This window comes from Salpingoeca rosetta (assembly GCF_000188695.1).
Source record: "Salpingoeca rosetta unplaced genomic scaffold supercont1.6, whole genome shotgun sequence".
NCBI lineage: Eukaryota > Choanoflagellata > Craspedida > Salpingoecidae > Salpingoeca > Salpingoeca rosetta.
Genome location: NW_004754928.1, coordinates 987,241 through 1,009,971, shown reverse-complemented (window position 1 = coordinate 1,009,971; position 22,731 = coordinate 987,241). Strand labels below are relative to the sequence as shown.

The 22,731-nt window shown below is 55.1% G+C and overlaps 5 protein-coding genes across 5 annotated transcripts; 3 read left to right on the top strand and 2 right to left on the bottom strand.

Annotated features, from left to right (window-relative positions):
* Positions 1-820: 820 nt before the first annotated feature.
* PTSG_02781 (N-alpha-acetyltransferase 50) lies at positions 821-2,699 on the bottom strand. Its single transcript, XM_004996227.1, has 8 exons — positions 2,656-2,699; positions 2,359-2,452; positions 2,167-2,209; positions 1,893-2,000; positions 1,628-1,694; positions 1,416-1,448; positions 1,158-1,212; positions 821-1,012 (listed from the first exon to the last, which is right to left on the bottom strand). Exons 1-8 carry the CDS (start codon positions 2,676-2,678, stop codon positions 878-880), a joined length of 558 nt encoding a protein of 185 aa, XP_004996284.1. The 5' UTR covers positions 2,679-2,699; the 3' UTR covers positions 821-877.
* Positions 2,670-4,477, top strand: PTSG_02780 (uncharacterized protein). The gene is made up of 3 exons (XM_004996226.1): positions 2,670-3,033; positions 3,163-3,257; positions 3,454-4,477. Exons 1-3 carry the CDS (start codon positions 2,677-2,679, stop codon positions 4,409-4,411), a joined length of 1,410 nt encoding a protein of 469 aa, XP_004996283.1. The 5' UTR covers positions 2,670-2,676; the 3' UTR covers positions 4,412-4,477.
* Positions 4,478-5,183: 706 nt separating this feature from the next.
* On the top strand, positions 5,184-8,593 carry PTSG_02779 (uncharacterized protein; the record flags this gene model as incomplete). Its single annotated transcript, XM_004996225.1, has 3 exons — positions 5,184-6,418; positions 6,792-6,892; positions 7,269-8,593. The coding sequence occupies 3 exons, from the start codon at positions 5,184-5,186 to the stop codon at positions 8,591-8,593; spliced, it is 2,661 nt and encodes an 886-aa protein (XP_004996282.1).
* A 510-nt stretch (positions 8,594-9,103) lies between these two features.
* Positions 9,104-18,342, top strand: PTSG_02778 (uncharacterized protein; the record flags this gene model as incomplete). The annotated part of the gene is made up of 28 exons (XM_004996224.1): positions 9,104-9,565; positions 9,845-9,936; positions 10,064-10,247; positions 10,533-10,617; positions 10,830-10,910; positions 11,242-11,343; positions 11,489-11,539; positions 11,705-11,872; positions 12,083-12,229; positions 12,427-12,537; positions 12,774-12,851; positions 13,032-13,181; positions 13,456-13,596; positions 13,844-14,002; positions 14,139-14,240; positions 14,446-14,541; positions 14,835-14,944; positions 15,153-15,235; positions 15,466-15,629; positions 15,877-15,990; positions 16,190-16,327; positions 16,455-16,579; positions 16,801-16,900; positions 17,032-17,106; positions 17,351-17,513; positions 17,685-17,782; positions 18,001-18,107; positions 18,255-18,342. Exons 1-28 carry the CDS (start codon positions 9,204-9,206, stop codon positions 18,340-18,342), a joined length of 3,474 nt encoding a protein of 1,157 aa, XP_004996281.1. The 5' UTR covers positions 9,104-9,203.
* Positions 18,343-18,805: 463 nt separating this feature from the next.
* On the bottom strand, positions 18,806-22,683 carry PTSG_02777 (uncharacterized protein; the record flags this gene model as incomplete). The annotated part of the gene is made up of 12 exons (XM_004996223.1): positions 18,806-18,881; positions 19,033-19,141; positions 19,353-19,446; positions 19,682-19,754; positions 19,872-19,999; positions 20,120-20,188; positions 21,106-21,238; positions 21,396-21,495; positions 21,719-21,882; positions 22,054-22,142; positions 22,349-22,480; positions 22,678-22,683. The coding sequence occupies 12 exons, from the start codon at positions 22,681-22,683 to the stop codon at positions 18,806-18,808; spliced, it is 1,173 nt and encodes a 390-aa protein (XP_004996280.1).
* Positions 22,684-22,731: the final 48 nt, after the last annotated feature.

Genomic DNA, 22,731 nt, shown 5'->3' with positions numbered 1-22,731 from the left:
CCACTCACTCCTCCCTCTGCGGCGCTGGGGCGAGCATTACAGACTTACGTTTTTATCTTTTTCTTCGTGACTCAAGAAAGCAGACCCGGGGGCGGGTTTCACTCTCCCCTCGCATCCCGCTATCCCCCCATTCCCTCGGATATTGCACCCGGCGGGCGCATCCTATCCTGGTGCTGACTTAGCTTCACCCTCGCCTGGTGGGGCTCATGCCGCGAAACCAGAAAATACCATCTCTCTCCCACACACACACACACACACACACATACACATACACACACACACACACATACACATACACACACACACACATACACACACGGACACACACACACGCCCTCCTCACCATCCCCCCCCCCCAATCGCTCTTGGCTGTGCAGAGCATGATGCGAAAGGTGTCGCTCCCGGCCTTCAAACAGATGAAGAACATCACCGTCTAACCGTGCACACACACACACACGTGTCGTGTGATAATTATCTTGGTGGTGTTTGTGTGAATGTTGGCAGTCAATACCGCCATCCCTTTCTTCTCCTCCTCACTCTTCTTCTCCCCTCCCCTCTTCCCTCTTCGTTCTTCTCACCATCCCTCTTCCCTCTTCGTTCTTCTCACCACCCCTCTCCCCTCCCCTCGTTCTTCTCACCACCACTGTGGCTGCCGTTGCTATCACTGTATTGCACTGCGATCACTACTGCCAATCTATTTGTACTTGGTCCGCCAATGAACGAACAACGGAACGAAACAGCACCAACAACAAGCAAGTGGAAGTGGCTCCAGCCAATGCTCTCGCACTGAGTTCCAATCCTTCACACAACAGCACATCACCACAAACACACACACACACACAACACATCACAGCACACACACACACACGCAGACACGTCACTTTGCGTCCTTGTCCTTGTCGGCCTTGGCAGCCGCCTTGGTCTCATCATCATCACCATTGCTGCTGCTGTCGCCCTCGCTCTCGTGCGTCACCTTCTTCTCCAGCACATGCGCGTCGCCAGGGGACAGTTTCTGCACACGCGCGGATGGCAAGGGGGGAAGCAACAAGGGTGGGCACGTGTGTTTGTGGTGAGCACACGCGGTTATGATGAGTACGTGTGTTGTATCATCCACACACACACACACACCACACGCATGCACACACGCATGCACGCACCTTGTAATAGCCCTTCACCGTCTCTGTCACCTCAAAGCCAAACGTTTTGTAAAACCTGTAACGACAGAGCGCGTCAGGTGAGCACGCCAGACCAGATGTAGATGGTCGGAGAATGCCGAAGACCACATTCACGAACAACAAAACGACCCCGCATGCAAACACACACACACACACAACACAACACAACACAACACAACACAACACAACACAACACAACACAACACAACACAACATCATCACATGTGCATTTCCACTCACTCAACGGCGTCCTCGTTGTTCACGTCCACGTGCCTGAACGTGTTAGGGTCAATATGACAACGTCAACGGCGTAAGAAGCAAAGTCATCATGGAACAACAACACACGCACACACACACACACACATACATATACGCACACATGCGAGTGCGAAAGGAGCAGTGCAGTCACACAGCGGTGGAACAATCGCAGAGCAGCGGCACCGTTGACGTACAGGAAGACGGCGGTGACCTTCTTATCCTTCCGCGCCAAGTTCATCACGTGCTCCACCATCATTCGACCTGAGCAAAGGCGTGGGAAGCAAACAGGGAAAACACAGAGTGTGAGGATCAAGCAGACAGACCGGAGCGCAGGAAAGTGTGCGCAACAAACAGACACACACACACACACACACATGCACACACACACGCACGCACACGCACGCACACACACACACACACACACACACACACACACACACACACACACACAACCCTGACCGAGGCCGAGGCGGCGGTATGGCGCCAAGCACCCGAGGGTCATGATGTAGATCTTGGTGCCATCGACGCGGCAGCACACGGCACCGACGACAAGGTCGTCTAAATACGCTGCACATTCATCATAGTGGTCGTCATGGAAGGAACAAAATGCATCGCGTGAGCGGAGCAGTGCCAATTCCTTCTTTCAACTGCAGAGTAGAGAGACCTCACATCCGCAAGCATACGCAGGCGTCCACAGGCATCCACACGCGTATCACTGTCAATAAGTACTCACCGAGCCTTGCGTATTCGCCTGCTGCAACGGCATCCTTGTAGAACTACACAAGCATACACGAACGTGTTGTGAGAGTGTCAGCGCGCAAGCAAAACAGCACAACCCACGTGCCAAACCTTACACACACACACACACACATACATACACACATACATACACACATACATACACACACGCACACACACGCAATACCTTGTCGCTGTATGAGACTGGAAAGATGATCTTGTTGATGAGCTTGAACTGCTTCACGTTGTGGGGCGTGAGCTCGCCCAGGTCCATGCGCGCCCTGTGTGCGTGTGCGCATGCGGTGTTTCACATGAGTGCTGGTCATGCTTCTACAATCACGTGTGTGCCTTATCGTCTTGGCTGTTCCCATATCCTCTTCTCCGCTCCCCCTTTGCTTCGTGCCTCATCCATGCATCCATCACAACCATCCATCCAGCCAGTCCACAACAACACCCCACAGCGACCACCAGCGCGCACACGCACTTCTTCGCCTTTGGCTCGGCCATGATTTTCGTTGGAAGATACAGCAAATGCTCCGCAATGCACACTGCCCTGGAAGGCGAACAACCACAAACCATAAACGACATCGCCTGCTTGTGTTGCCTTGCACTGTGTTGCCTCGCTGACCATCATCACCTGATCCATTCATCACAACACACACACACACACATACACCACACACGACGGAGGCCGTCTGTGATCATGGCGCCCACTGCTGAGGAGGTGAAAGCGGAACTGCTGCTGGAGCCTGGCTACGTGAACCTGAACCATGGCTCGTTTGGAACAGTGCCAAAGGTGGTCATGGACAAGCACGTCAAGTACCTCCAACGCCAAGAGCAACGGCCCGATGTCTGGTTCCGGGTACGTACGTACGTGTGTGTACGTGTGTGTCTGTCTGCATGTGCATGTGTGTGTGTTTGCTTGTCGATTTCCCCCTCCCTTCCACTCACACACACTCACTCATACTCGCACCCATCTCCACCCTTTTAGGGCCAGTACCAGGAGATTGTGGCCAAGAGCCGTTCAGGTCTCGCCAGTTTCCTCGATGCACCACTGGAGTCTGTCTGCTTGGTGGAAAACACAAGGTAGCACAGGGGAGAGAGTCCGCTCGGGCAATGCTCGCTCGCTTGCTGCTCACCAACACCGCCTACTGCACACACACACACACACACACACACACACACACACACACACACACACACACACACATCCACTCTCTCACACCGTCCCACCTCAACCCCCCCCCTCCCCCGTTGTCACTTCATCCCCCCCGGCCGGCAGCACGGGTGTGAACGCGTGCCTGCGGGCAACGTGCGTGCGCGAGGACGACCGCGTGCTGCTGCTCGGCTGTGCATACCCGATGGTCAAGAACACCACACGTGCGCTGCAGCGGCAAGGGCTGTGCGGGGACGTCGTCAGCGTTCCCGTGGCGTTTCCCATCTCCGCACAAGAGGAGGTCACGTCCGCTGTCGAGCAGGAGCTCCAGAAGCACCCCAAGGGCCACTTCAAGGTGGCCATCTTCTCCCACATTGTCAGCTTCCCCGCCATGACGCTGCCCGTTGCCGAGCTGACGCGCATCGCCAAGGACCACGGCGTGTCGCGCGTGGTGATTGACGGCGCACACGTGCCGGGCCACCTCCCCATCAGCGTGGCGTCGCTCTTCGACGCGGGTGTCGATGCGTACATTGGCAACTGCCACAAGTGGCTGTTCTGCCCCAAGGGCACTGCCGTGCTCTGCCTCGCTCCGGGCTACCAGGTCTACCCGACGGTGGTGTCCAGCGAGTGGCACCTGTACCAAGACGACGCCGACGACGGCACGCAGGGTGAAGCGCACGGCACGACCGCTCGCCAGTACGTGTACACGGGCACGCGCGACTACACGGCCATGTGCTGCATCTCCGATGGCATTGCCTTCCACACGCGGCTCGGCGGCGGCGACCTCATGCAACGCAACCTGGACCTTGCGCAATGGGGGCGGGAGCGCCTGGTGGAGCTGTTTGGAACAGAGGCCGCGTGCCCTGCCGACATGCAGCCGTGCATGTTCACGGTGCGGCTGCCGAGCGACGACGCGGACAAGGCCGCCAACCTGTACGCGCACATGATGGAACAGCACAACACCGCCGTGGCAGTGCAGATGGTGGATGGTAAGGCGTGGCTGCGCCTCTCCGCCCAGGCCTACGTCACCCGCAGCGACATTGACACGTGTGCACAGCACGTGCTCCAGTACTACGCTCAGTAGGCGGGAGGTGTGTGTGTGTGTGTGTGTCCTGTCCTCGGGACACCTCGTATCTCTCTGGTTACATCTACAAACGCGTCATTTCTTCTTGCTTGTTGCTGAGCGTTATTCCAATACCCACCCTGTTCCTGTTCCGTTGGTGGGTGTTCTTTGTCTTCTTCGTTGCTGTGTATTGAGTGGGCCCTTTGATGCTGGCATCCCTGCCTTGGACATTTGCATTGTCGGAACGCACAGTCAACAGTATGAAGAAGAATGGCAGGCATGTGGTTGGTGTTGGTGTTTTGACACGCACAGATAGACGTGTGGAGAAGGGAGGAGGAAGCGAGATACAGGTCGTAATCAGAACAAGCCTCAAGATGAGCTCATGCCGTTAACTTCGACATCGTGTGGTGTGTGCTCTGTCCTTGTTGGTCCAATGATGAGCTGTTGAAGGAAGGCTGAGGGATGGATGCGTTTCAACGTGCTGCCTTCCACAACAACACAACAAACAACAGTGAACTTGCTTGTGTGTGGCTGGAAATCCAATGCATGATTCCCAACAATCGTCCACAACCACAACCAGCCAAAACGCCACAAACAAACAACAAACCAATCCTGTCTTCGTCTTCTCTTGGAGCTGCGCCTGTCCTGCGAACAGACACGCGAACGAGGAAGGACTGAAGGAGGAAGGCACACTTAACTCCTACTTCTCTTGTTCTCCTGTTCTCCTTCTTCTTCTGCTCGTCTTCACGTCTTCTCTTCTTGAACTTGGAGTACGATGATGAGAAAGAGAACGATGGGATGCCTGCAGGCACGTGTGATGCTGGTGTCCGTGCTGCTGGTGGTGGCAGTCTGTTCGATGCCGTTTACCACTATGGGAGAGGTGACGATGGTGGAGGATTATGCGGGCGCGTTTCACATCAACACGAGCGATCCAATGAGCCAGCCCGTGTTTGTGAACGGCATGAACGTGCACGAGACGCTCAGCACGCTGATGAGCACCGTTTCGGCACAGCAGAGCATCAATGCTGCTCAGCAAAGCACGATCGATGCACAGCAGAGCGCAATCGATGCTCAGCAAACCCTGAACGCTGCGTTTTGTCACAGGGTTCATGAAAGGACGTTTGGCCAGCTCGGCTCAACTGCGTACAAGTGGATTGGCGGGGTGCTGACAAACAACGGCTTGGTCTATGCCGCCCCGCACAACTCCCCTTCTGTCCTCATTATCGACCCCAGCACCAATAGCATTGACACGACCACAATCTCCGGGATGGGAACCGACAACTTCAAATGGGCCGGCGCTGTACTGGCACACAACGGGCTCATTTACATGTTTCCTTCGCACAGGGAGACAATGCTCATCATCGACCCCGACACCAACACCGTCGACACATCAAGTATCGATTCGCTCGGCTCTGGTATCAACAAGTGGTACAGTGGTGTTGTGGCTAGCAACGGCCTCGTCTTCGGCATCCCAGCTTCTGCAACCTCCGTGCTGATCATCGACCCTGAGACCGACACAGCCGACCTCACCACGCTGTCTGGCGTGTTGAGTCAAGAATATAAGTGGTACGGTGGTGTGCAAGCAGACAACGGCCTCATCTACTGCATCCCACGTGCGACTTCTTCGATCCTCATCATCAATCCCGAGTCCCTGACGATGGACGTCACCACCATCAGCGGCCTGGACAGTAACGCCAAGTGGTATGGTGGCGTGCTTGCCAGCAACGGGCTCATCTACACCATCCCATTGCTATCGGCAACCGCACTCGTCATCGATCCAGCCACGAACGCCACTGACGAGCTCGTCGTGGCCGAGCAAACAAGCTCTGGAAAGTGGGTCGGCGGCGTGCTTGCACCCAACGGCAACATCATCGGCATCCCATACAAATCACACTCAGTTCTCATCATCGATCCAACAACAAACGTCACTGATACAACAACCATCAGCGGTCTTGCCGGCGACAACAAGTGGTTCGATGGCGTGCTCGGTCCAAACGGCCTCATCTACGGCATTCCGTCTTCCTCTGAGTCTGTTCTCGTCATTGACCCGGGATGCTGATGTGTGCGCGCGCGCGCATACGTGCGTGCGTGTGTATGTATGTGTGTGTGTATGTTGGATCAGACTGTGCACCCCTCTCCTTCAGTCCTTCTCAACCCTTTCTTTCCTTTCCTCATCCCCTTTCTCTCCTTCTCCTTGTCTTGTGTCGCTGTCGCCACGAGCCCGCGTTGCTTCTCTCTCAGGATTCCCTGACCTCATCCTCTCCCAATGAGTGCCATCCTGTTTCTCTGTTCTGGCCTGTTTCCTCTTGCTGCTTTGCTCCATCCCGTCCACTGTTCTCCTCTTCTTGATCCGATTGAACACGGGGACAGCAGCACGAGCAGCGCCTCGCTTGCTTGACAGCGAAAGCACGACACGACAGTTGACCGATGCAATCTTCAAGATCTTCATGGCCCTCAGGGAGCGAGAACAAGGGGCGGGACAGTCCTCCTACAGTCGCCTGAGTCGCACGTTCGTTTCTTAGATTCTTCGCCCGCACAAACAATCACACACACACACACACACACACACACACACACACACACACACACACACACACGGTAGTCGCGTTCAAAGCGTTCACAAAGGTGGACAACGTCACCGCCATCGTCACCAAGCACACGCTGTGCCTGTGAGTGCTCAATGCCAGCAATGCACTCACACTCGCACAAGCACAGTCAACCTCGTCTCAACACGCAACCGGACAACCATACTCACTCATTCACACACTCAACACACTTGTGAAGCGTGTTTCTGTGTTGTGATTTCGGTCCTTTTCTTCCCTTCCAACAACAAAAAGAAGAAGACCAATCTTTCAATCCTGTGTCTCACTCACCTCAGGCCAGGACAGCATCCACCTGTCCACAAGGAAGAACAAGATGGCGCTGATAAGGACAGCGATGGGGGGCCTGCAGGCACACGTGATGCTGCAGCTTTTCGTGTTGCTGGCGATGATGCCGTTCACCACCAGTGGAGAGGTGACGCTGATGGAGGATGATGCGGGCGCGTTTCACATCAACACCAGCGATCCAATGAGCCAGCCAGTGTTTGTGAACGGCGTGAATGTGCACGAGACGCTCAGCACGCTGATGAGCACCGTGTCGGCGCAGCAGAGCATCAATGCTGCGCTACAGATTACTGTCTCCGCGCAGCAGAGGGCGATTGAGGCGCAGCAGAACACCATCGACCGTGTCCGTGGCGAAGTGTGCACCCCAAGTGCCACGACGTTTGGGCAGCTTGACTCACTGAGTGTGAAGTGGCTTGGAGGTGTGCTGGCGAACAACGGCCTGATCTACGCGGCGCCGTTCAACTCCCCGTCCGTGCTCATCATCGACCCCAGCACCAACACCGTTGACACAACCACAATCTCCGGACTTGGCACAGACAGCTACAAGTGGGCTGGTGCCGTGTTGGCACACAACGGCCTCATCTACATGCTTCCTTCAAATAGGGAGACGATGCTCATCATCGACCCAGACACCAACACCGCAGACACCTCGAGCATCGATTCACTTGGTGACGGTGAACGCAAGTGGTTTAGTGGCGTGGCAGCCAGCAACGGCCTCATCTTCGGCATACCCTACTTCGCCACCTCTGTGCTGAGCATTGATCCAGAGACCAATACAGCCGGCGTCACCACGCTGTCAGGGCTGTCCAGCCAGGGTGACAAGTGGTTTGGCGGTGTGCAAGCAGACAATGGCCTCATCTACTGTATTCCCACGACGGCCCCTTCCGTCCTCATCATCAATCCAGAGTCCATGACCATGGACCTCACCACCATCAGCGGCTTCGATACAAGCGCCAAGTGGTATGGTGGTGTGCTTGCAGGCAACGGCCTTATCTATGGCATCCCATACTTTAGTGCGACGACCCTCGTCCTCAACCCGACCACCAACACTGCAGACACCCTCGCCGTGCCCGATTCCACGGGTTCAGGAAAGTGGGTCGGCGGCGTGCTTGCACCCAACGGCAACATCATCGGCATCCCATACAAATCACCATCAGTCTTCATCTTCAATCCAACCACAAACACCACCGACACGACGACAATTCAAAACCTTAACGGGGATGCCAAGTGGTACGGCGGCGTGCTCACTGACAATGGCCTCGTCTACGCCATCCCATTTTACTCAGAGTCTGTTCTCGTCATCGATCCGGGATGTTGAGACGTCTGCATGTTTACTCTTGTCGTCTCTTGTAGTCTTGTTCACCCACTTCTTTTATCATTTGCGTCGTTGTTGCTCTCTTCTTTCATGTTGTGTTCCTCAAGTCAACTCAACCACTGCTCCCTCAGTTCCTCTACCTTTCATTATTGTCCTTTGCGTCCCTGACTTCGCTCCTTGTTTCTTTGTTTCCTCCTTGACCTCAACCGCCCCAACTTCAACTTCCCCATTGTCACAACAAGTAGAACAAGTCTTCAAGTACAACAACACAACTGCACTTCAGTAATGCACAGCGACAGAGAGCGACACCCCCCTCAGTTATTTGATCTCCTTGCATCTCGCGCAGTGAACGGGTGACGAGGCGCAGGTCTAAACAGAGAGCAGGTGGCAGACAACTGCGGCCGCATGTTCTCGATCTCGATCTCATCCTCATCCTCCCCACATCTTACAATATTTCCGCATGTCGTCGTGTCGCCTGCTGAGTCGTGTTCGCGCGCAAAACCCAATACAACAGCCACCACAACAGCCAGCGAGCGACACAACACACGCCCGTTCTACTGCTGCTGACACGTCGCACCACGTCGCACCACTGTTCGCCTGCCTGACCGGGACCATGCCTGCGGCCAAGCGGAGCAAGCGGGGAGAGGCGGGCCTGATGGGGAAGCACGGCCATGACGGTGAAGAGTGGGACGATGACGAAGGAGATGGGGAAGAGGAGGAGGAGTACGACCAGAGCATGCCCGACTCTCGGCCCCGCAAGGCCACCCGAACACCAACCCAGGCCATCTCCGCCGAGGTGGTTGCAACAGGCTCAACCGGCATGGATGACGGCCACGATGAAGACGAAGCTGAGGGCCAGTTTGAGAGCAACATGAGTCAGATCCAGTCACAGGACGCTGATGTTGGCCTCGTGGACATGCCCGCGGAGTCGGGCATCGTCAAAGCATTGCACCTCGTGAACTTTATGTGCCACCGGTGTGTGTGTGTGTGTGTGTGTGTGTGTGTGTGTGTGTGTGTGTGTGTGTGTGTGTGTGTGTGTGTGTGTGTGTGTGTGTGTGTGTGATTGTCCACTCTGCGTCGCTCTCCAGCTTCCCCCTCCTGCCTCTCGCAAGGGTTGCATTTGCGTGCGCGCTCATGACACCCGTTCATGACACTTGCCCCCTCTCTTCTCTCCCTAACTCACACACACACACACACACACACACACACACACACTCTCTCTCTCTCTCTCTCTCTCTCTCTCTATGACGGCAGCATGCTGGAGATCAAGTTTGCTGACAACATCAACTTCATCAACGGCGTCAATGGCTCTGGCAAAAGCGCAATCCTCTCCGCCCTCGTCCTTGGTGCGTTTTACACACGCGTATTCATGCGCTCACACCCGCATCAACCTCAACCCTGACGCATACAATGCACGCATGCACACACGCATGCACCTCTCACGTCACCCGCTTGTCCGCATGGCCATCGCAGGCCTTGGCGCGCAGCCCACCAACACGGGCCGCGGTAGCACGAACGTGTCGAGCTTCATCCGCAACGGCGCGCGGGACGCCACCATCCGCGTGTCCATGAAGAACAGCGGGTCGGAGGCGTTCAAGCCCGAGATCTACGGCGATGTCATCCACGTGGAGCGCGTCATCACCAAGAAGGGTTCAACGTATGTCATGCAGCAGGGAAAGGGGAGGGTGGAGGGGGGCTGTGATTGTGTGTGAGTATGTGTGTTTGTGTTTGCTTGTTTGTATGTGTGTTTGCTTGTTTGTGTGTTTGCTTGTTTGTGTGTGTGTGCGTGTGTGTGTGTGTGAGTGTATGTGTTTGCTTGTTTTTTGGGGTGTGTGTGTGTGTGTGTGTGTGTGTGTGTGGCCCCTGTTTGTGGCCCTTCTCGTTGCGGTTCATCCCTCTTTTCACTGTTGCTTCGTTCAACCTGCGCACATTCACGCTGCAGGTACACGATGTATGATGCGAACAACAACAAGAAGGCGACGTCGAGGCGCAGCGTGTTGGACATGTGCGATCACTTCAACATTCAGGTGCACGTCACCTGCTTCTCATTTCCCCTTTGTATTGCTTTGACACACGCGTTTGACTGCACTTGCGACGCTTCCACGTGTGTGCGCGTGTGTGCACATTGCTCTCACGCGACCCTCCTACACCTCTTATCCTCACATCGGCATTTGTCCTCACATCGACACGTGTCTCCTATTTCGACACCCTCTCCCCCTTCCACTCCGCGTGAGTGTAGATTGACAACCCTGTATCCATCCTGACGCAAGAAGTTGCCAAGACCTTCCTCACAGACAGCTCCCCAACAAACCTCTTCAAGGTCAGGCAGGCCGGCTGCTGCTGATCGTGTTGTGTTGTGTTGTGTTGTACTGTGTTGTGCTGTGTTGTGTTGTGTTGTGTTGTGTTGTGTTGTGTTGTGTTGTGTTGTGTTGTGTTGTGTTGTGTTGTGCTGTGCTGTTGTGCTGTGTTGTCTGATGTTCTTGTACCAAACTGCAACCAAACCTCCTCCTCACACACACACACACACACACACACACACACACACACACACACACACACACACACACACACACACACACACACACACACACACACACACACACACACACACACACACACACACACACACACACCCTTGGCCCCTGTGGCAGTTTTTCAAAAAGGGGACGCACGTTGAGACGCTCGAGCATTTGTTTGTGGACGTGGACGACATTCTCACGCAGTCCGAGTACCTGCTGGAGCGAAAAACCAAGGTGATGGCAGCAGCGTGAGCAGTCATGTTCATGTGCTTGTGCGCGTGTGTGTGTGTGTGATGTGTGTGATGTGTGCATAATGATCACTGCATCCGCATTGCTTCGCCCCTGCTCACCATCACCGCCCATCACGAACGAACAACAGGAGATGAAGAAACTGGAAGTCAACATCGAGGCTGACCGCCAGCGCTACGAGGTCCGTACACGTGTTCGTGCGTGTATGCGTGTGTGTGCATGTGGATGTATGTGTGTGTGTGCGTATTTCAAGAGTGTTGATTGTCACTTGCTCTTGTACCACCAGCCACACACGCCCGAGTCCCTCCCTCACACACTCGCACAATAACACGCAACGCACTGCCAGCTGACGCAAAAGATCGACGAGATGGAGCAGGAAGAGCACAAGCTGGTGCAGTCGCTGGTGTGGGCGGAGGTCAAGGAGAAGCGCAGCGAAATTGAGGACGCACGAAACGACGCGCTCAAGTTTGATGACGATATCCGCAAATGCACCGCCAACCTGGAAAAGATTGAGGTGCGCCAGTGGTGGTGGTGGTGCTGTGGTGCTGTGTGTTTGTTTGTGTGCGTGGTGATGGTGCTGTGTGTTTGTTTGTGTGTTGTGAGCCTTGGCCTTGTGCTCACTTCAACCACCTTCACCTCACGCCCACCAACCACCAACCCAATTCCCCCCAAAAAACAATCAAACAACAACACACCAATAACACCACGAACGCCATGACTGCAGGCGAAGAAGGCTGCCAAGACTGCGCGCATGCAGGAGCTGGAGGCGGCCGTGTCGGAGATGAAGGGCCGACTCGACGCAGCGGAGCAGCAGGCGACCGACATCCGGCACAGGAAGAGGGGCCTGGCACGCGAGCAGGAGGACGCAAAGGTGCGCACCCTGTGTATGTGTGTGTGTGTGTGTTGTGTGTGTGTGTGTGTGTTTGTACGTGTGTGTGTGTGTATGTGTGTGTATGTGTGTGTGTGTGCGCACCTTTGTGTGCACTTACGCCTGCCCGCCAACACTCCCCTCCCTCCCCGAATGACTCAACTTCACTCCCGTTGCCCCCCCCACCACCATCATCACAGCGCAACTTGATGAAGTGCGAGCGGGAGTTGCGTTTCAAGCGGGAGGAGGCTGAGCGCGTGCTGCAGACGATTGGAGAGCTCGAGCACTCAAACAACGCCGACGCCCACGACGTACGACAACCATCATGGTGGTGGTGATGGTGGTGACTGTGTGTGTTTGTGTGTGTGTGTGTGTGTGTGTGTGTGTGTGTGTGTGTGTGTGTGTGTGTGTGTGTGTGTGGTGTGTATACGTTGTTCGCAATGCTTGTTGATGTGCTTGTCACTGCTTCCACACCCAAACAGCATGCGTCCACTCACCATCCCATCACCACACTTGACACCATCATTTCACCGCATCGCCCCACCAGTGTGAGGCGCGGCAGCGGGCGGAGAAGATTGCAGAGAAGGAAGAGCAGTTGCAGCAGCTGCACCACGCACGGCAGGAGGTGCGCACGCACTCCCTCTATTGTTTGATGCGTGTGTGTGTGTGTGTGAGCCACACACACACTCTCTCTCACTCACTCACACTCTCTTTTCCTGTCTCACTGTCTCTCTGATGTCGACAACGCTTTTATTAACACCCCTCCTCCCCTTTCCTCTTCTGCCACCACCGCCGCCGCCACCAGTGCGAGCAAGCGGCGCAAGAGCTTGACGGTGCGCAGGGCCGGCTGCATGAGGTGAAGGACCGGTCGATGCAGGAGCTCGAGCGTGCAAAGTACCGCCTTGACTCACTTGAACGCGAGCGACGCAATCTCATCCACAGCGGACAGAGCCAGGTGTGTGTGTGTGTGTGTGTGTGTGTGTGTGCTTGCTTGCTTGCTTGCTTGCTTGTGTGTGTGTGCGTGTGTGTGCTTGTGTGTGTGTGTATGAAATGGTGTTTGCTTGTTTCATCTTCTTCTGTGCGCAATTTGCCACATTTCATTCCATGTTTACACACACGTGTGAGCTTTTGTGCTTCACTTTCACTGTTTTGCACCGGTCCTCTTTGCCCGCTCACCCATCCGCCGTTCACCACCACCACCACCACCACCACCACCCTGCTGTCATTAGTTGAGTGTGTGGGGACAGGAGTTCCCTGTCGCCGCCGCCAAAATCGACCGCGAGCGCTTCTCCAAACCCGTGTACGGGCCTATCGGACAGTACATCCGCCTGCAGGACAAAACGTGGGGCGTGGCCGTCGAAACCTCTCTGGTGCGTCGCTAATACGCGGTGGAGTGTTCATGGGGGTGTTGTTGGGGTGTACGGCGTTCCTTGTTGGTTGTTTCGCGGCTATGTGTTTGAGAGATGGGGGATGAGCACTGGCATGTTTTGAAACCATTATTTTAGAGACGCACAACAACAAAGTTGGATCAGTTGTGCAGGACGGTGCTGCTGACGTGTGCTCACGTTTTCATGCTCTTGTGTGCACACATGTGTATGTTTCCTTGTGTGGCGACAGCGCAACTTCCTGCCAGCCTATCTTGTGGACAATGCCGCCGATGCTGCGAAACTGAAACGCATTTTGGCGTCTGTCTTCCGCCGCCACCAGCCAAGCGTCTACGTCTACAGCTACGCCAACGCCGGCCGCAAACTCCCGCCCGTCCAGGCGCCCGCACCGGTATGGCTGTGCTTGCGTGTGTGCGTTGTTTTGTGCGTTGTTTTGTGCGTTGTTTTGTGCGTTCACGCATGCATGTTGCTGTATATCTCACACATCCACACGCCCGTCCTTCCATCACCGCCAACCCCCATTGCAGACGATCGACCAAGTCACGTCCATCAGCGAGCCGGTGGTGGAGGCGTTTCTCGTTGATCACGGCCGCACCAACATCACATTCCTCTGCAAGGACTACGACCAGGTGCGTGGCGTGTGTGTGTATGTGCATGTGTATGTGTATGTGTGCGCGCGCGCTTTTATGTTCATGTTAGTGCTTTCGGTGACGGAGAAAGAGAGCCGCAGCCACCATCGGTCTCTACGGCAAGCCGTGCTCACCACCACCACGACCAACACCAACACCACCACGACCAACACCACCACCGCCGCCGGGTGTCACGGCGTTGCAGGGGCGCGAGCTGGTGTGGGACGCGCGAGGGGCGAGCCAGATCAGCGGTCTCAACGGACAGAGGATCGCTGGTGCCTTCCTCCCCAACGGCGACGAGGTGTGGGCGGTGATTGGTTGTGAACGTGTTTGAAATGCATACATGTGTGTGATAATGTGTTTGTGTGTGTGTGTGTGTGTGTGTGTGTGTGTGTGTGTTTGTGTGTGTGTATGTGTGTGTGTGTGCACATGTGTATGCAGTCTCTTGCACGGTTGTGTGCTTGTGATCATGGCCGCACACGACACAACACTTACGCTCATCATCATTCTCCCCCCCTCGACCATCCCCCCCTCGACCCTCTACCATCCCCCTCCTCTACCATCCCCCTCCCCTACCATCCCCCCTCCCTTCAGATGCGTGCTGGTGCGGGCAACCGGTACTACTCCAACAGCTCCACGCGTCCCGTCCGTCTTGGCGCCGACGTCGCGCAGATCACCAGGGAGATTGAGGCCAAGATCCCAGCGTACGTGGTGACGGTGGTGGTGATAACTGTTGTCGTGATCGTTGTTGTCGTCGTAGTGGTGGTGCTTGTGTGAATCTGAAATGCAGCGTATGTGTGTGTGTATGTCGTCGGTGACGACATTCAGCAAGCACAAGCTGTACACACCCTCACGCAAGTCATGCTTACCACGCTCTCTTCATGCTCATCTCGGCTGCTTGGTGCTGTGCAGTGCCCAGGAAAAGTTGGAGCAAGCAAAGACAGACCTCGCCAACGCGCGCAGGCAAATTGCCGACAATGAGGCCCAGAGCAAAGGTGTGCACGTGCACTGCGAGATGATGTTGATGAATGGCCGACAAGTGTGTGCGTGGTCCATGTTTGCAGCGCACCAACATGCGCAGCAACGTGAACAATGCAGAAGGATGCAAACACACACACACTCACAACACACACACACGCCAACACCACACACACACACACACACACCACACACACACACGCACACTCACAACACCACACGCCCCCCTTCATACCTCCAATTACAGAGCGGGAGCGGCAGCTGCGGACGATTGTGCGTCAGCAGCGAAAGTTGGAGCGAAGTTTGAATGCTCTTCGACAGGAGGACGAATTGGAGGAGCCAGTCGGTGTTGCGGATCTGCAGTCCTCTCTCCACGACCTTGAGCAGGAGCTCCAGCCAATCCAGAACAAGGTGCGAATGTGTGTGTGTGTGTGTGTGTGTGTGTGCATGGGTGCGTGCGTGTGTCATGGCTGTGTCTGTGTCTGTGGATGCTTTCTTGTGCATGTGCTTGCGTGCGTTGCTTGCGTGTGCATGTGCGTGCTTACTTGCGTGTATGTTGCGTTGAATGCATCTTGCATCTTGCACCCCGCAACCCCCCCCCTTGCCACTATCGTGCTCACCACAATCCCCCCCCACGCACACACACACGGCCGAACAGCGCGAAGAACTGAGCAGGCTGGTGGCGGAGTACGACAGCAAGATGCGCGACTTTGATGCTCAGAACCCAATGCCAGACAAGACGGCGCTGCTGCAAGAGATGGAGCCCTATGTGGTGGGACACTCGTGACGCTGTTGGTGGTGGTGGTGGTGGTGGTGGTGGTGGTGGTGGTGGTGGTGGTGGTAAATTAGACACACACACACATACACACCCACACACAGCATACATACAGCACACATACACACACACACACTCGCGTACTGCCGCACACCTTCATCCCTCACGCTTCCATGCACCACCACGACGATGGCAGCGGGAGCTTGACGCGCTGCCTGCGTGGTTTGCCAAGTACGAGTTGAAGGAGAACAAGAGCAAGGAGCGGCTGGAGCAAGCCGAGCTGGAGAAGCAGGCTGCAGAGGTGCACATACAGAACAAGCAGCGCGATCTACAGGTAACACAACTCGTCTTGTGTTGTGCGTGTGGTGTGTTGTGAAGGGAACATGGGATGTAACGTTAACACCCACCCAACGTTAACCCCCCCCCCCACACACACACACACGTGTCTGCACCACGTGCAGGAGGTTGAGCAGAGTGCAATTGAGCGCGGGCTGGACGAAATCTCCACCACCAAATCATCAAAGCGGTACCGGCACGAGCTGCAGCAAATTCAGGCGCGCATTGCGAGGAGCAAACAGGCCAGCAAGTGAGTGCAACACCCGGCTTTGTCATACCATGTAATGTTTCCTTTGCGTGCGTGTGCGTGTGTGAGTGTGCTGTAATCATGTCAATAACGGAACAGCAGCCCCGCGTCATGGTTACACACACACACCACTCTCTCTCTCTCGCTCTCTCTCTCTCTCACTCACACACACACACATACGCACACACAACACACACACACACACGCACACACATTGCGCACAGCATTGACAACATTGACGAGTTTCGGCGGAAGTTTCACGAGGCCCAACAGCAGTTTGACGAGGCCAAGAACGTCCTCGAATGCGTGAAAGGCTACTTGCATGTGAGTTGTGTACCACGCGTGCAACAGCCCGATCAACCAGGACCCGGCATGCTCTCTCGTGTGTTCTCTTGTACGCCCTGCCCTCGCTGACAAACACACGCTCACCCACACACGTGCATGCATGCATGTAGGATTTGGTGGAGGCAAGGAACAGGCGCAAAGACAAGCTGGAGTTTTATGTCGATTACCACTTCTGCCGCATGAGGGTGTGTGCATGTGCACTGTGAACAGATGCACACATTTGTTTGGTTTAGGTGGCGTCACACTCGCCCGCGCGCCACTTGTGTGCACACCCCACATCATCCACATCATCCACATCATCCACATCATCCACTCACGTCATCCACATCATCCACATCATCCACATCACTCATTCACGTCATCCGCGCCATTGTCGTGTCCTGCTTCTCCCGCCACTCTCCCGTCCACACCACTGGAACGTGTTGCCAGACGTATTTCCAGCGCTGCCTGCAGCACAACGGGTTCTCTGGCAAACTCGATTTTGAGAAGCAGTTCAACAAGGAGGAGGTCAGGTTTGATGGCAAGCTCCACCTCACTGTGTTGCCGGCAAAGCAGGAGGCAAACAGCGCACGCTCAACCAAGTCGCTCTCAGGTCAGGGCGTGTGAATGTATGTCGTGTGTTGGGATGTGCCTGTGTGTCGAGTGGTTTCGCGAGGCTTGCTGCAACCCACCCCACCTCTTCTTCATCACATGTGTCATTCATCTCACGTACTCACACACACTACTGTTCACTTGCATGTGTGTGTGTGTGTGTTCGTGGCAGGCGGCGAGAAGTCCTTCTCCACGCTTGCCTTCCTCATGTCCCTGTGGGATGTCATGCAGTGCCCCTTCACCGCCCTCGACGAGTTTGACGTGTTTATGGTGCGATATCGTGCAAATAGCAAGCACGTGTGGCGGTGTCGTGTTGTTGAATCCATCCCGCATGTGCGCATGTGTGTGTGTGCGCGCTTTCAATCACGTTCATTCGCATACACATACACACATCTCACCCATGCAACTTCCTTTTTTCGCTTCACCCTCAACCCTCCATCATCCACGCTCCCTCTGCACATCACTGCCACTGCCGTTGACCGCTGCAGGACATGATGACACGGTCGGTGTCTGTCGATTTGCTGCTCGCACTCACGCGCATGCGCCGGAACAAGCAGCTCTTCATCCTCTCTCCGCTCAAGATGGGCCAGTTCCAGTACGTCGCGTGTCGTGTTGTGTTGTGTGTGTGTTATGTCGTGTTGTGTTGTGTGTTGTGTGTTGTGTCTGTGTCGTGTGTGTGTTCATGCTTGGAATCTCCACCATCACTTCCAACTCACTTCACCCTACCATCACCACCACGCAGGGACAAGATGGGCGATGGTGCACAGCTGCATCGCCTCAACCCGCCGGACCGCCATCAGGGAACGCTCAACTTCAGCAGCCAGCCATAGCCATGCTCATGGCTGCACGCGCACCGATGATGGTGACGCCTGTTTCTGTGTGCTGGTGGTGGTGGTGGTGCTTACGCTTATCAGCGAGTTTTGTGTGCATGCGTTGTGTGACCCCCTTTCTGATCAATCGACACGTTACGTTAACAGCACGGGATGGGAGTGTGGAATGGTTGTTTGCGTTCTCTTTACTTTCTCGTCATAAATTGGAACGAATCATAAGCCATGCGACAACCACACACACACACACACACACACACACACACACACACACACACACACACACACACACACACACACACACACACACACACACACACACACAGTTGCAATTAATGCTGCTGAGAGCGGCTCACATCACAAACCAACACAAGAAATGCACGTTGTTGAGCACCCATCGTATCACATCACATCACGAGCACAACCACCATGGCCACCACCACCATCATCGTCGTCGGCGTCGTTGTCAGACGTGGTAATTGCTTGGGGTGACGTGCATCTGATCCACCGAGTACATGTGTCCGTCAAAGTCCGGATCCAACCTGCAGACGAAACAAACGTTTCGGTCAGAAATGACGGTCAGGAGAAAAGGTTGAAACAGAGGCGACACACACACAGACACACACAGACACACACAGACACACACAGACACAAGAGCCCCCCCCCCACCCGGGTCCCAAGTCAACTACTCACTCGACCATGGCGTCGTGCATGGGCTGGAGGAATTTTTCGAGCAGGAGACGGCTGCGACGACTGATGTTCTCGTTCTCATCAACGGCCAGCAGCATCAGTGTCTCAAGACCTGAACAGTTGGCCAGGTGGTTGGAATGGTTTAACATTGGGAGCACGTCGTGTGACCATGCATGAACGGGCAGGTCTTGAAGTGAACACGCTGACGTGTAATGTGTAAACGCCATCACGACGACAACCACCATCATCACCATCATCACCACTTTCTACAGCCACCACTACACCGGCCATCACTGCAACCACCACCACTGTCTTGCACTCACCACCGCACTGCTCAATGGCGTCGTGGAAGTCGTTTTGTTCGCCGGCCGGGCGCTTTCCAACCGTCAATATGCTGTACAGCCCTTGCAGCACAACCTGAAGGAGAGATTGGGGGTGGGGGGGGAGTGGAAGTGTGTGTGTGTGGGAGGGGGGTGCGGTGAGACAAGGAGAAGAGAGAACAATGAGAGCATAATGAGCCTCGCACACACTCAGACATGCACACACTCAGACATGCACACACACACACACACACACACACACACACACACACACACACACACACACACACACACACACACACACACACACACACAGGACTGCAGGTGCTCACCCCGACGAGTTTGGCGTCGTGTTTCTTGAGCATTGCGCAGAGGGGAGGGATGCATCCCTGTGACACCATGAACCTGTTGGTGTGACGGAGCGGAAAGAGCGCATGAGGAGATGAACATTCACACAAAGAGAGGGGTATGCAGACTCAAAAGGGCGGGCGCACACACACACACACCCACCCACGACTTGACCTGATTTGGTCGTCGGCGCCGCTGGCGAGGGCATTGCAGAGCGCCCACGCGGCCTCACGCTGCACACGGAATTCGCCGTGCTCGAGCGAATCAAGCACAAGCTGGATCAAATTCGCGTCAATCACAGCCTGCAGTGCACGGTGGGGAGGGGCAAGGGATAAGGGTGGTGAACGCGAGAACTTGGGCTTTCCAGTGCTCAGTGTCATCACAGCCCAACACACACACACACACACACACATCGCACGCACCTGGATTTGTGCGTCTGTTCCGGCGAGAATGTTGGAGAGAACCCACAGGCACTCCTTCTTGACAGCCCGCTGGCAGCAGTTAAAGCCATGGGGAGGGGGGCGGTAAGCAGCAGGCACGTGTTCGTGTGCTCCAACGAGACATGCGGACGGAGATGGAGATGGAGAGGCAAGCTCATGCACACACACACACACACACACACCATCTTGGTCTCACTAGTATGATTTATACGGGTGTGCCACGAGGCGTTCTGTTCTTGGTTACCTTAGCGGGAGATAGGTTCGTATGTCAGAAACATGGAAAGATTTTCCGCGAATAGGCGCGGCTGACACCCTGAGCTATCCCGCAGTTTCACTCCGCGGGATGGTATGAGACAGGAACTTGTCGAGAGAGAAGGGCTGATAACAGTCGCACTAGCAACGCATCGCATAGTAGTCTCAATCACCATGCAATCAGGGAGCAACATACGGGGCTGGATGTAGTTTTGCCGAGGATTTAACGGTTGGGGCACCGAACTGGAAGTTTGGGGGAACTATCGCGGTTATACTGTTTGGGCCATTGTATTAGAGATATGAGGCCCACAGTGTAGTAAGAACAGGGGCGCTGAGTCTTGTGGCCGTAGTTGTAGGGAATGGTAGCTTATGTCAAGGTTCGGTGGGACGAACGTCAACAAAGTCGTTAGGCCACTTTGGCAAGTTCATGCTCCACACACACACACACACACACACACACACACACACACATACACACACACACACAAGCACAAGGACTGGATTCAAAAAGGCTCACCGATGCACGCTTCATTACGGAGTGCAGCGCTGGCAAAATGCTGTTGTTCATAACGACCTGAACACAAGCGGCGACAACAGGCATGTGTTTGTGGCGGTGTGAAGGGATGGCGCAACGCATGGAACATACAGGAAACACACACACACACACACATCACACAACACACATTCCACAACATGCACACATTTACACAAGGCACTGCACAATAAATGAGCACATGTGTGCACATGAAGGCATGTGCATGTGTGCAGACCTGTGTCTGGATGTCGTTTCCTGTGACGATGTTTCCAAGGGCCCGCAACGCCGGCGTCACCACCGCCCACTTGTCGTGTCTGAACAGCACAAAGAAACGGGTATTCCGTGAGGTGCACACTGGACACGCATGAACACATGATCACGCGGGCACAAATAAACACCAAACTTACACGCATGTGGGCATCAATCACCACTGCCACCACCCTCATCACCAGAAGTAAAGGAGGAACGTACAGCAGGAGCTCGACGAGTTTTGCGCATGCGCCCGTCTCAATAACTTGCTGGATGTTGTCTGTGGAGCCGATGCTCAGGAACACCGCACACCAGCACCCGTCTGCGCCACACAGGTGGATGTGTGTGTGTGTGTTGTGAGGTATTGTGTGTGAGGTATTATGTGTGATGTGTGTGAGGTGTTGTGATTGCGAGCAGTACAAGGCGGTGGAAACCTCCTGCAGCTCAGTCAACGACACACAACACACAAGAACAAACCAAATCAACCACACACAACACCAAAGACACACAAACCACCACCACCACCACCATCAGCAGCCACGCACTGATGACAATCTCGTCGTCGCCAGAGTGCAGGAGCTTGAGGAGGGTGGCGAGAAACGGGCGGACGGCTGCCGGTGCTGGCGGCGGTTTGTTGCCGCGGCACAGATTTGTCACCGCCCACGACGCATTGCGCAGCAGCGGCACCTGCCCACTCGTCTGGATCAACCTGCAAAGGTGGTGATGGTGACGATGATGATGATGATGATGGTGTTGGTGGTGATGTCGAGGATGTGGGTAGATGCATGTGAGCAGCAGTATCATCGCGATCACCGCCAACAAACACCTCATCACAATTCCCCATCACCACCATCTCCACCGCCGCTGCCGCTGTTCTCACTTCTTGAGCGGCTCGACCACGCCGCATTCAATCACGTAATCGCGCATCATCTCAGAGTCGCCCGCAATGTTTCCCAGCGCCCACGCGGCCTGATGACACACGCGCACGCACGTGCAGTGATGATGATGGTGGTGATGATGATGATGGTGGTGAGATGAACTGTGGCGAGATGAGCATGTTCATCGCCCGATGTACACACGCACACACAAGCACACACATGCATACACACGCACACACACGCACACACGCACACACACACACACAGCCACAGCTAGTAAATGTGTGCCCGGCGCACCTGTTCCCTGATGCGGTCTGTGCCGCGTGAGAGGAGGGAGATGAGGGTGGGCACGGCCTCGCACTCCGCCACGACCTGCGTGTGATACGTGTCGCCCGCCGCAATGTTCGTGATGCACCAGATGGCCTCAAACTAGCAACAATAGCGGTGGCGGTGATGGTGGTACGTGTGTGCGTATGTGAGAAATGCGGCAGCTGTGATTGCAAGCGTACATGCACAAAGAAAACAAGCCAAGGTTCCCACACACACACACACACACACACACACACACACACACACACACACACACACACACACACACACACACACACACACACACACATACACACGCGCATACACATGCTACGCACACACGCACTACACTTGCTCACGCACACCAATGC

Coding starts and splice junctions, on each gene's coding strand:
- PTSG_02780 (XM_004996226.1), top strand. CDS start 2,677: ATGATTTTCGTTGGAAGATACAGCAAATGCTCCGCAATGCACACTGCC. Junction 3,034..3,162: donor GGCCCGATGTCTGGTTCCGG/GTACGTACGTAC, acceptor CCACCCTTTTAG/GGCCAGTACCAGGAGATTGT. Junction 3,258..3,453: donor TGCTTGGTGGAAAACACAAG/GTAGCACAGGGG, acceptor CCCGGCCGGCAG/CACGGGTGTGAACGCGTGCC.
- PTSG_02781 (XM_004996227.1), bottom strand. CDS start 2,678: ATGGCCGAGCCAAAGGCGAAGAA. Junction 2,453..2,655: donor GCCGAGCCAAAGGCGAAGAA/GTGCGTGTGCGC, acceptor ACACGCACACAG/GGCGCGCATGGACCTGGGCG. Junction 1,695..1,892: donor ATACCGCCGCCTCGGCCTCG/GTCAGGGTTGTG, acceptor GCCTTTGCTCAG/GTCGAATGATGGTGGAGCAC.